This window comes from Rhinatrema bivittatum, chromosome 4 (assembly GCF_901001135.1).
Source record: "Rhinatrema bivittatum chromosome 4, aRhiBiv1.1, whole genome shotgun sequence".
NCBI classification, from domain to species: domain Eukaryota; kingdom Metazoa; phylum Chordata; class Amphibia; order Gymnophiona; family Rhinatrematidae; genus Rhinatrema; species Rhinatrema bivittatum.
In genome coordinates, this window is record NC_042618.1 from 426,131,269 (window position 1) to 426,144,536 (window position 13,268).

At 42.3% G+C, this 13,268-nt stretch overlaps 1 protein-coding gene across 11 annotated transcripts in view; it reads left to right on the forward strand.

Moving 5' to 3' along the window:
* Positions 1-13,268, forward strand: part of TMCC1 (transmembrane and coiled-coil domain family 1) — a 252,711-nt gene that overhangs the window by 179,299 nt on the left and 60,144 nt on the right. Inside the window, exon 1 of one of the 11 annotated variants that reach the window (XM_029601411.1) lies at positions 9,539-9,574. The exons of the other annotated variants lie outside the window; for them this stretch is intronic. Coding sequence (XP_029457271.1) covers positions 9,554-9,574 — 21 coding nt within the window. The 5' untranslated portion in view covers positions 9,539-9,553. Of the gene's footprint in view, positions 1-9,538; positions 9,575-13,268 lie in introns of those variants that run through there. 11 annotated transcript variants of the gene reach the window in all.

Here is a 13,268-nt window from a genome sequence, read left to right on the forward strand (position 1 = left end):
GACAGACCCAACTTACAACCAATCGGAATCTGCATTCATGTATTTACAAATCAAGTGCGTTGCTCACATATACCAAATTGCTTATGATTGCTTTAAACATGAAAACCCACCATTTTCTGATTTTCATAATAGTGATCCATTCAATTTTTCCACTCAACCCTGTTTCTTCTGCTTTTAATCTATAAATCCATTTGTTCCAGTCTATATAGTTGTCATTCTGTCACTTCCTCTTACATTAACCAGCACCATATCTATAGCGAACCATTTTAGATCTTCCTCTGAGTGCTTTGTTTGCTATACAATGTTCTACTATGGGAGCAGTCGCTGTTGAATTTTGAATGCAGCTCTTATGTTCTCTTAATCTTGTTTTTAACATCCTTTTTGTTTTTCCTACATAGATCTTATTGCAAGGACACATAATGTATACAACAAATGTTGAAGTACATGTGGTAAAATGGTACAATTTAAATATGCATTTTGTTACAGGGCATGTAAATTATTTGTTTAATATCTGCTTGCAAATCTCTCAATGACCATATTTAAAATGTCCTTGTAATTTCTGTCCATCCATAATTGAGATATTCACTGTTTGTTTTTCTTCCAAGGTAGCAGGACATATCTCTCTCAAATTTCTTGTTCTTGAAAACGCCATTCTGAAGTTTGTATCTTCCATTTAGATATAGTTTGTATAATGTGCCAATGTTTTCTCATTTTACCCTCTATCTTTTTAGATATAGGCAAATAACTGTGTGATGCACAAAATCGCCTCGGATTCACTTCCGTGGGTTTTCTTGTCTGATATAGCATCTCTATCATAATATAAATCTCTTTTGTAAGCTTGTTTGATACATTTTCGCGGATATCCCCTAGACTCCAATTTTTTAATCAATCCTTCTGACTCTCGCTTGTACATTACCAATTGTGAACAGTTACGTCTGATTCATAGAAACTGGTAAACTCCTCTTCAGTGGCTCTGGATGAGCACGGTTGAAATGCAATAAAGTATTTTGATCTGCTTTCTTTTGAAATACTATAGTTTCTATCCGACCAAATTCTTTTATATTCTCAAATCCAGGAATGGTATTTCATAATCATATTTCATTACAAACTGTAAATTATCATCACATGTATTAATACATTTCTCAAACGATTGTAGTGTACTTTCATTCCCACTCCATATTATAAAAATATCAAAATCTCTTGTAGAAAAAAATGCAGGGCACTCTTCATCAATGATCATCATAAACAGATTAGCAAATGATGGGGCCATCGTGGCACCTATTTCTGTACTTGGTATTTGCTGGGGAAAAAAAACCTCCCTTGAAATCTGAAATAATTATTCTTTAATACTATACCAGCCAACCTAACTATGAATTCTGTGGGAATGCAATGTGGACGGGTCCTGCTATCTAATATAGATGTTAAAACATCAAGAGCAGCATCTTGCGGTATAGAGGTATATAAAGACTGAACATCCAATGTTATTAAAAAATAACTTTGTATCTGATCAGCCATAGGTTCCAATATTTTGATGAAATGTGAAGAATCACGAATATATGAAGGACACTTATGGACATGTTCTCTCAGAAAACAATCTACATATTGTGAACTTGGTTTTATTAATTATCAGACAGTCATTCAATTCTTGTAAGACATATTTTTCTATTGACTTTGCATCTGTGGGCAAATTAGATATTGGCCTATAATTTTGATAAATCTTGCAGTGATTGGGGTTTTTTTTTTTTTTTTTAACTGGCCTAATGATTGCTTATTTCATGGAATCAGACAAAGGGCCGCCTTGCAAGGATGCAGTCACTATTTGCATCAAATATTTATTAAAACAAGCTTTTTGGGCCCTAATCATTACAAATGGACAAGGGTCCAGTGGACTATAAGTAGAAGGCAATTTTGTAATGATTTCTGCTCAGTTACTGATATAGTAGTAAAATGCTCCCACTTTGATAATGCTGTCCCGTTATCACGGTTGTATCCCTTCTCATTGTCATCCTTAAAAGATGCTTGCAGTTGGGCCAATTTTTCATAAAAACATTTGGCTATATTTTCACTCAGGACCATTTATTCCTTTTCCTTGTTATCAGTTTTTTTTTGTTCTGTTTTTTTTTGTACAGTAAAACTCTTTAGGGTAATTTAGGGAAGCAGATATCTGCTCCAGCATATAGGCCCTCTTTGTAATCTGCTTTGAGGCCATTTTTGGAAAAAGGTGGAAATAAAATAAAAATCCAAAAACATAATGCTGTGACCATGCCCCTGAGCTAGCTAGTCCCTGCACTCTGTTCACCTATATGCTTGGTAGAGCTTTGAGAAAGTAATTAACTAGAGAAGGCAGAGCAGAGGAGCACATTTACTGCTAATGGTTAAAATGTGATTGTTTGCTCCTTGTGAGGGTGGTAATATGCAAAGAAGCATTGGGTAGAACAGACTGACACACTCATCCTGTTTTCACTTCAGATGGCCCAAGTCTGCAGCAGGATTCAAATTACATATAGATACTTCAGAAAGCAGGTGCAGGTATAAGCACCGTGAAAGCCTTCTGTTACTGGTTCATGCCAGGGTCACCCAATGAAAACTGCTGTTGGCAAGGGCAGACTTGACTTTTGGAATTAAGGAGTGTGCTGAGATGAGCTCACCATCTGACGTACCTGCAGAAAACATACAGATGAAGCTTGTGCCTGACTTCTGCCAAGAGTCACTTTGCAAAGTACACGTGTCTGTCTTTATCACTTCCGTAGCACAAACTCCCTTACTGTATCATGGAAATAGTATGTAGGGACCCTAAAAACATATTCCCTGCCCAGAACCTAATCAAAACACAGCTTGTGCAGCACAAACCATTTCCACTAATTAGTATTTAAAAAGAGATCAAGTAAGAGAGCAAGTAGATCTACCATAGGAAGAGCATTGAATGCAAAGAGTTGGTTGAATAAGATGAACTCACAATGAACTCAGGCGGTCATCACTTTCAGTTCTGCAAACATTCTCCATGTCCACAGAAACAACCCTAATGAGCGCAAAGCAGAATTAGGATACTTCCCCCTGCCTACCCAAGGAAAGAATATTCAGATTCTGATGTCATCTCTATAACAGCAACACTCATTCCCTCTTATTAACAGGCTCTCTGTGAAATAACACAAAACCATGCAAAAAAATATACTCAGCACTTTTGTCGCATGCCTACGGGACCAAACCAACAACACTAACACCCAGAACTAGAACAGCTAGAACCCGTCATACAAAAAAGCCGCAGTACAAATATTGTAGTATGCCGTAGAACCAGGGTTGGCCTAAGCACTAGGTGATTGCCTAGAGCAGTGGTTCACAACCCTGTCCTGGGGACCCCCCAGCCAATCAGGTTTTCAGGATATCCACAATGAATATGCATGAGAGAGAATTTTGCATGCACTGCCTCCATAACATGCAAATTTTCTCTCATGCATATTCATTGAGGATATCCTGAAAACCTGACTGGCTTGGGGGGGTTCCCATGACAGACTTGGGAACCACTGGCCTAGAGCGTCAAAACTGAGGTGAAGGGGGCAGCAGCTGTGGCTGAAAAACTGCTCTGGGAAGGAAAAAAACAGAAAAAGTGGATTGATCAGTCTGAGGAGCCCAGTACCACCACCCCGCTGCCATGGGCAGGATGCAGAGAGTAGGCTGATTGTGGCTTGACGAGGGAGAGGGGGAGGAGCTGCCTTTCAGAAAAGTTGTTAATGCAGCAAGGGGCAGCCACGGCTGCTGCCACCTACAGCCATAGTCTCTTCTGACCCTCTGCACTGTCCCCTTCCCTCGACAAGCACTGCTTACCTGTTGCTTCCGTCTGAAAATGGAATGCATAGGGTCAGGGGTCTTGTGAGACTCCAAGGCCCCACATGATTCCGCCTTTACAGGAAAGTGGCAGCCAGAAGAGGAAGAAACACTGTTGCTGTGATTCTTTCTCCTTGCCAGAGTTAAGAGGGAGGGGGAAGGTGTGGTGTTGATAGAGATAATTATACTACAGGGGAGGGAGTAGAGATAATTGTGCTGTTGGAGAGGGGAGCAAGGCAAAAGATTTGCCTTGGGCATCTAATACCCTTGCACTGGTGATGCCTAGAACACCGATATACACCCTATTGTTGCAAATTGGAAAACAGAACAAGCTGGACTGCTATAGATCCCTGCACAGCAAATACATGCTAACAGAATACCTCATCTTGGTCTCATGTACAAATAGACAGATCTGCACCAAATACAGAATTGATCATAGACTAGAAACATATGGGCATCCCAAAAAGTGAGACTCTATATGCAGTGCAAAACGAAAGAGAGAGAATTAAATGTACTCTTCACGACACACAGATATGGGAGAAAAGCAGACAGAGAAAATCAAGAACTTCCCACAAAAGAATGAGCAGCAATATCTCTCTAATCCTGGGAGAAACAGCAGCTAGAACAGGAAAATATGTGGCTAAATTAAATCTAGCCAGGAGCAGATAGTATGGACCAGCACCATTATTTTCTGTAATCTGTAACTTTACTGTCTTGTAATTTTTTTTACTTTTTATGTTAATCATTCTATGTATTACTTTGGTGATACATGTAAAATTATCATGCCAGTAAAATTCTCTGAGCCTGCTTTGAAGGCATTCTCTGCTTTAAAAGCCTGCACAGTCCTCTTATAAAGATTTGCCATTTTTTTCAGGCTTTTTTGAGACCTGAACACGCAGGTTCAGCCTGGAGAGTGCTGATTTTTAGTGATGAGAAGAACTCTTGTTTAGCATATACAATTCAAAGAACATGTAAAACCCTGCGGTTTCCAGGAGCCTACGATGATGTGAGATGTGGCACCAGTGCTGCTGACTCTCTTCATGCTAGCTGGATTATATGTGTGCTGTACAAAACCCTAGAAATGGAAAATGTTTCGTTTGCTTGCATAGCACTGTTCAGCTGCACTCAATTGATGGTTGTTCCTTTACGGTTATTTAAGAATTAGTAACACTGGGTCTATTTACTCTTTATAGAGCACAGTTGGGTTTTTATGTATTTTCAGGGTGTTTTTGGTTTGGTTTTTTTTAGCAGCCACTCCTGAGAGGCTACAAAGCAGTTTCCAATGACAGGTATAGCAGTTGAATTACATAGAACGTATGCCCTAGGTTTAAAAATAAAATCTGATAAACCAGTCTAGATAATGGAATGGTATAAAGTATTACACTGCCCCTTTAAGGATGATTAAATGCCTAAGAAATGCTTGCAGTTAGCATGGATGAGACGCCCTGGATTCATGAAGTCTCATCCATTGAGAATTCCTCTCTTCCTGTTTGATCTGCTGTTATTCACCTTCTTGTCCTCTGCATGTGTCTTTGGTACCTCATGTCCTCAGAAGAAAGTGTTTCTCTGTGCATTTATTTGTTTTCCTCACAGTTAGATAAGAACATAAGAACATGCCATACTGGGTCAGTTTCCAACAGTGGCCAATCCATGCCATAAGAACCTGGCAAGTACCCAAAAACTGTCTATTCCATGCTACTGATGCTAGTAATAGCAGTGGCTATTTTCTAAGTCAACTTAATAGCAGGTTATGGACTTCTCCTCCAAGAACTTATCCAGTCCTTTTTTAAACACAGCTACACTAACTGCACTAACCACATCCTCTGGCAACAAATTCCAGAGTTTAATTGTGCGTTGAGTGAAAAAGAACTTTCTCCGATTAGTTTTAAATGTGCCACATGCTAATTTCATGGAGTGCCCCCTAGACTTTCTATTATCTGAAAGAGTAAAAAACCAATTCACATCTACCCGTTCTAGAACTCTCATGATTTTAAACACCTCTATCATATCCCCCCCTCAGTCGTCTCTTCTCCAAGCTGAAAAGTCCTAACCTCTTTAGTCTTTCCTCATAGGGGAGCTGTTCCATTCCCCTTATTTTGGTCACCCTTTAAAGTGATTAGCAGGTTTGGCAGTTGCCTCCATATGGGATCTTGGCACCATGAGCTTTGTTTGCACCTACCTGGAGACTTTTCACCTATTCCAAAATTCTCTCCCCCCCCCAAAATGTACATAGACTGGTCATTTCACAGAGCAATTTCGGTAAGCAGACATGAAGCGCAAACGACAAAGATTCATACTCTTTGCCGTTTGCGCTTCACATCTGCTTGTCCGATTTGTTAATTTATTCCTTGGCCCGTTGGATGCCTTCATTTTTTCTATACAGCTCTGAGTACCCTCCTAATTTTCATTCAGCATTATTAAAGGCTGTTTAATGAAAGAACAACTGCCTTCCAATGCCATGCACGACATGCCCGCAGGCCGAGTGACCTGCCCGAAGGAAAGAGTGCTTCCTCCTTCAGCTGGCATCGCATCCACACTTGGCTGGCAGGCCCAAAGAAGGTATCCTACACCAGTAAGGAACAGGGGGGGACACTGCTGTCTGGGAGCCATCCTGGAGGAGGGGGGGGGAAAATGGAAATACTCATGTTGCTAGTGGGGAGGGAGAAAGGGGTATGATGGATAGAGACCAGGAGGGGGGAGCTAATGGTGTGGTGGTAGAGGCAGAGTGGAGCTGGTTAGAGGGGGAGGTGATGGGGAGGAAAGGGGGCTTGGGTGAAGGATGGTGGGGTAGGGGATTAGGGGGATGTGGAGGGCATTGTGGGAAGTGCTGGGAAGAGAGTGGGGAATCGTCTGGGGTAAGAGGAGGCGGCACTTTTGGCCCTAGTCCAGGCCTAGAATCAGCATGGGGAGGAGATAGGGGTAGAGGCAGTGGGCAGCAGTGTTGGAGAGTGGTAGTGGTTTTATTTTTCCAGTTTTACACTATAGAGTCTGATTTCTTGGGGTTTTCAGTTCAGTTTTTGTTTGTATGTTTGTTTCTAGATTATGGTCCATTCTGTATTTGGTGGGGGTTTGTGTTCTGCATATGTGAGTTTCTGTTTAGGAGTCTATAGCAGTCTGGCTTATCCAATTTTAGTTTTCCTTAGGCGGTATATTATTATTCCAGGGCCCAGATTTTCTTGGGTAGGGTTGTTGCTGCTTGAATCTTGGGAGTTAGTACTGTTTTGGCCCTGTTCTAAGCGAAGCTAAAGTTGATCAAAATATGTCTTCATTCTTTAGTGATGCAATAAAAACTTGTTGGGCTGTCCATCTTGTCAACAGAATATAAAATTGCACAGAACATTTATGTGAAGAAACTTGTTTCTGCAGTTTCTGAATTGAAAATGTAAAGACTTATTCTAATGTGCATTTCTTTTAGAGCATAGCTTATATAAAACTATTTTAAATGTAGAATTTTTATTCATACTAATACTTTTATCATTTTTACAATGCTGAAATATTCCTGTGAGCATTTTATTTTCAGTTTAGTGATTTGGAATATATGACACAGTGATCTAGTAACTGATGGCTCCTGGGGTTAACTGTATTCTTGTCAGGCTGTGATAGTTTCTTTTGGATCTATAAGTATTATCCAAAAATATTGTGCATGAGCTATTGAGGGAGCTCAGAGATGGAATCTATAATTTAATTTATGCAAATGAGCCCCCATTCTCTAGTCCAGTCTGTGGAAAAGTTGACAACCCTGTTTACTACATCTGCACACAACACAATCTAGAGGGTCTGTCTAAGAGCCCCTCAGCTCCAGATTATCATTTGTGTGTGTTCCGTCAGTAAATCGACCTTTCCTTTCTGTTATCGGTGCAGTGTGCGCGCTCTATAAATCGGCCAGGCTGTCTTCACGGTTATCAGACCTCTCTTTGAATGTCGGTGCAGTATGTACTCCTGGGGAAATTCTGTGCTACCGCAGAGCGCAGAATTTGCGCAGAATTTCCTTTTTCTGCACAGAAGTTGGAGCAGGCCTCGCAGGCCCCAGCATGCTGCGAACAGACTCCATCCCGCTGCAGCGAAAATGGAGCAGACCCTGGCATGCCATGACCGGAGCCCATCCCGCTTGTGGTGAAGAGGGAGCAGGCCCCAATGTGCCGCATCTTAATTTGAACTAAATGAAACCTCATGTGATCCCAAATCCTTCCCTCTGCTGCTTTGTTAGAATGGTGGTTCAGCTGTGTTCCTTCCCCTGGTTGTTTTTCTCTTTCTCCATTTTTAAGTTCCCACATCTTTGGTAACAGCTTATATATTTACATATTTATACCTAGTCTATAAAACATTTCTAGTTGACATACAGTAAAAACGTACATAATAAAATCATGACATACCGTATTTTGTGGTCCATAAGACGCCCCTGACCATAGGACGCACCTAGGATTTAGAGGAGGAAAATTAAAAAAAAAAAAATTCTGTCCCCATGACGGGCTCTGTACAGAGCTCCCCCCTGGAGCGAATGTAGCGTCTCTCCCTCTCGCGCACCGTCCCCCTCCTCTTCCTCCCAACTCAGCCCAATCAGTATGGTGGCACAGGTCAAATGATTTTCTAATATATCTAAACAAATAAGAAGGAAATGGCCTTTACTAACTTTGATGCCATGTATCGTCTTCTGTCGGCAGAGCTTCAGTTCCCTGCTGGTCTGCTGTTCCCGGGGTGCATCTTACTGCGAAGCTCGGCGAGGCGCAGGTCAATCAGGGGGGAAAAAAGTGCGTCTTATGGATCGCGAAATACGGTATATACAATACATAGACTCCTAAGGTAATAAATAGAAAAATAAAATAACTCTCACCCTGACAGTCATGACTGGAACCTGAAGCTGAAATAAAATGATTAAAAAAAAAAAAATCAAAACCTGGATCCCCAGTAAATCCATTATGCTAATCTCTGCCCCTTCTCTGGATAAATTGGTTCGAAACAGCACCAGGAAAAAGCTTCCCTTAGTTACCACAGTCATATGAGCATTTAATCTGCAGACTATTTAAGCTGCAGGAAGCTTGAGCTTTTTCTGTTCCATAACCCCTTTTCCTCATCCCCCCTTTTTTTTTTTTTAATACACTAAGTGGATTCACTGTAAGGAGGAATGTTTGTGAATAAACAAAAGCAATCCTTCATTGGATTCCCTTGCGGAGCCAATGCAATTAACAAATACTGTTCTGGCACTGGGTGAAGCGTCTAATCTTGTAAGGTCATGTACTGTAGACTGGGCAGGGTTACCCTCAAACTGGAATCTGTGTTGCACGTGCTAGCTTATGGTTTAGAAAGGGGGAAGGAGATTTTCAAAGGGGAAGTTAAAGATTTTTTCATTTCGAAATATTTGCCACCTTCTACAACAGCAGCTATGTGCCTGAATGTGAAGCACACTTCTGCTGCTGAGTGTGTGGCCTTTCTTTGTACTGTCTGATAAGAATAGAAGTCAGCACCCTTGTGTGGTTTGAGCGAGAAGCTGCATGTGCAGCCTTTACTGCAGCTGCCATCTTTCATGCCAGGATTCATCTGCAGGACTGGTCGGGTATAATATGAATAGATCTTCCACCTAGTCTTCCTTTCTTCTGATGGGTGTGTAGGAACCCAGATCCGTTATTGCTGAATCCCCATCATTCATAGGCTTCGACAGGACAAGGAATCAAACAAGTCAGAAAGCAAGGGGGTTTCCAGTCTTGCCTCTGGAGATCAAGGGTCATTGGAGTAGATGGAAGTCCTACTGAACAAGGTAAGTCATATCGCAACTCATATTTGTTAATTATCTGGCAGCCTACAGAAACTCCTTGTTAGGGCACTAATCAAGTTCATTCTACTTAATACTCTGGGCCTGCTTGTACAGAGTTTGGTAAGATGGATGCTGGGTAACCAGTCCTGGATCAGAAACCAGATGACGAGTTGGTGAGAGCCAATAATTCCAGAAAGAATAGGATGGCTTTTTTCTGGTTCTGTAATTTTCAAGCTCCCATCCCTGAGATTTCTGACATTTGTAGTCTATTCATGGTAAGAAAGTGGGACTACAAACTATATGACTGGCAGACTTGGAAATTTGCCAGTATAGTTCACTGTTTAGTTCTGTGCTCTGTCCAAGTACTATCACAGTTTCCAGGCATTTTTTTTTTGGGGGGGGGGGGGGTTGCTTAGTGTGCAAATAGTCCTCTTATCACATAGGAAAATGGCTGACTAAAGTGAGTTTGAAATATGTAACCAGTATCTATCTCTGTTATCATATGAGTAGAGTCAGAAGTTGCAGGCCTGTGTGGTCTCTTCTAACATAACGCAAGAGAGAAGAAAATCTAGCCTCCCCCCCCCCCCCCCCTCTCAATTGTAGAACCTCTGTCTCTCTCTCTGCTTTTCTTCCAACCCAGATTCCTAATCTCACCCTCCCCCTTCACTTTTCCCGATCTCCGATCTTCCTCTCATCCTTTTCCTATCTCCGGTCCTCCTTCCAACCTTCCCCCATCCTTGTACTCTTCTCCTTCTTCTCATACCTGAGACCTCTTCCCTGGAAAAATACTTGAGATCCATTTTCTTCAGCCAGTAAAAGGAAAATAAATTATACCAACATAAGCAAAGTTTATAATGTAATGTAAAAGCTGGAAATGCCTGTCAGCATATTTCAGAAGTTTCACATCTTTGCTACAGAATCTACCCATGAGCTGTCGCAAGAAACTCTGGATCTGTGCCTTAGACCCATTTGTGTTGCCCAACTTTTCCCCAGAGGGGGGAGCATAGCACCATCAGTACCTAGTGGTAGAAAAATCCTGAATCCGCCCGTGACCCTTCTTACTATTAGGCAAGGTTGAAATAAGTCAGCAGACAGATGAGCCTTTTTTTTTTTTTTTACTGAACAATGTATTTGTGATTAGCTTCCCTTCTAGTCGGTGCAAAAATGAACTGCAGTTCATTTGCTGACCTATTTTTACACTAGTTGAGTCATCTGCCAAAAATGACGGCAGATGATTTGCTCCCTCTCCCCTGCTCCCACCCCCCGAGTGCAGCCATGCTTTACCTTGCTCCTGTACTCATCGGCCAGCATTCCCCATCTTTCCCCCCTTAGCTAGGGCAAGTGGTACCCTTCAGGCAGGAGCGATGCCCTGTTGGTGTAAAATTCAAGATGGCACCAACAAGTCTGCAGTGTGTGTGGTTGGCCAGTACTTTGTGTGTCACTTACATGGCATACACAGACACCAGAGAAAGCACTTCCACCTTTTATTCTCCCCCTCCCCTGTCACAGTGCCTGCCTGGGAATTGCGGTCTCCCATCAAACATTAAATAAGTATACCCGTTTGTCCATTTTAGAGACGTGAAAGTTGCGTGATAGGCAGTACTTTGCTCTTAATTATGCATGCACTCATTATATCCAGATGCCCTCTCAAAGGGAAAGAGCAGTCTCCAGTCCCAAGGATGGGCATCTGGTGCAGAGGTGTGTAGTGATTTGAATCCTAAAGAAGACCCTCTGACTATGTGTTCAGCTCGGAGTGCAGCTCTTCCTGTGTGATTGCCAGGAACACTGTTCTTGTGAGATGTCACTATCAGCTGCAGTACATGCCAGCCAGCCTCCAATCTAAAAGAGCTGTATGCGATGGATGTGAATGTCTAATGTGCACGGGCTTGAAGAGGGACCTAGGGGTCATAATGTCTGGCAATTTCAAGGCAGCAAAGCAGTGTGGCAAGGTGATAGCTAAAGCCGGAAGAATGCTGGGCTGCTTAGAGAGGAATAAGAACATGCCAAACTGTGTCAGACCAAGGGTCCATCAAGCCCAGCATCCTGTTTCCAACAGTACCATAAGAACCTGGCAAGTACCCAAAACCTAAGTCTATCCCAAATTAATGTTGCTAGTAATAGCAGTGGCTATTTTCTAAGTCCACTTAATAGCAGGTAATAGACTTCTCCTCCAAGAACTTATCCAATCCTTTTTTTAAACCCAGCTACACTAACTGCACTAACCACATCCCCTGGCAACAAATTCCAGAGTTTAATTGTGCGTTGAGTGAAAAAGAACTTTCTCCGATTAGTTTTAAATGTGCCCCATGCTAACTTCATGGAGTGCCCCCTAATCCTTCTAAGATCCAAAAGAGTAAATAACTGATTCACATTTACCCGTTTTAGACCCCTCATGATTTTAAACACCTCTATCATATCCCCCCCTCAGCCGTCTCTTCTCCAAGCTGAAGAGTCCTAACCTCTTTAGCCTTTCTGCATAGGGGAATTGTTCCATCCCCTTTATCATCTTGGTCGCCCTTCTCTGTACCTTTTCTAATTCTGCTGTATCTTTCTTGAGATGTGGTGACCAGAACTGCACACAGTACTCAAGATGAGGTCTCACCATGGAGCGATACGGAGGCATTATGACATTTTCCATTGTATTCACCATTCCCTTCCTAATAATTCCCAACATTCTGTTTGCTTTTTTGGCAACCAGTAAGAAAAAGGAAGTGATGATGCTCTTGTACGGGTTCTTGATAAGGCCTCACCTGGAGTACTCTGTTCAGTTCTAGAGACCATATCCCAAAAAGGATAGAAACAAGACTGAGGCTATCCAGAGAAGGGCAACCAAAATGGGGTGGGGGTCTGTATCAGAATACTTGGGAGGAGAGGCTGAAGGACCTAAATATGTATACCCTGAAGGAGAGGAGGTGCAGGGGAAATATGATACAGACATGGATTCCTGAAAGGTTTTAATGTTGCACGAACTTCAAAGCTTTTCTGTTGGAAAGTGGACAATAGAAATAGAGGTTACAAAATGAAACTCCAGGGGGAATAACTCAGAACCAATGACAGTAAATTTCTTCAGAGATGATGGGGGTTGCCTACCCTTCCAGAAGAGGAGGTGAGGACAAAAACAGTAAGCGAATTAAAAAGGTATAGGATATAAACAGTGTGGATCCCTAAAGGGTGCTTGGGGGTATCCTGCATGGAGCAGCAATTACTACCCCTTAACCATGATTTTGACACAATTGCAACATTACTCAGTGGTGGGGATGAAAGAGGAATTGGATTCAGACAGACAACACTGGGCCCTCAATTTCAGGGGCAGTTCAAGATTATCTACTGCCTGATGCAAGGAAAGAGAGTGTGTGCCCCCCCCCCCCCCCGGGCACAGCCCGGTACAGGTCAGGAGAAAGCGAAAAAGGGGGGATCCCTCTTGGCGTATAGCCCTTTTGGCTATTTGAAATGCTAGGGAAAGGGAGGATGTAGGGTCAGGATTCCCAGAGGAGTAGTAGATAGAGGGCTAATGATATTTCTAGGAAGCTGGCAGGAACCTTTCCACCCGCCTCCCAACCTTTCCCAGCATTTGCCCCCTAGGGAAGTTGGAGATGGCTGAACAATGTGGCTTTATGTGTGACTCTCAGGCCTGGTGCCAAGAGTATTAGGTGCCCTAGGTAAACCTTACAGCCTTGTGCACAACACCGGTTTACAT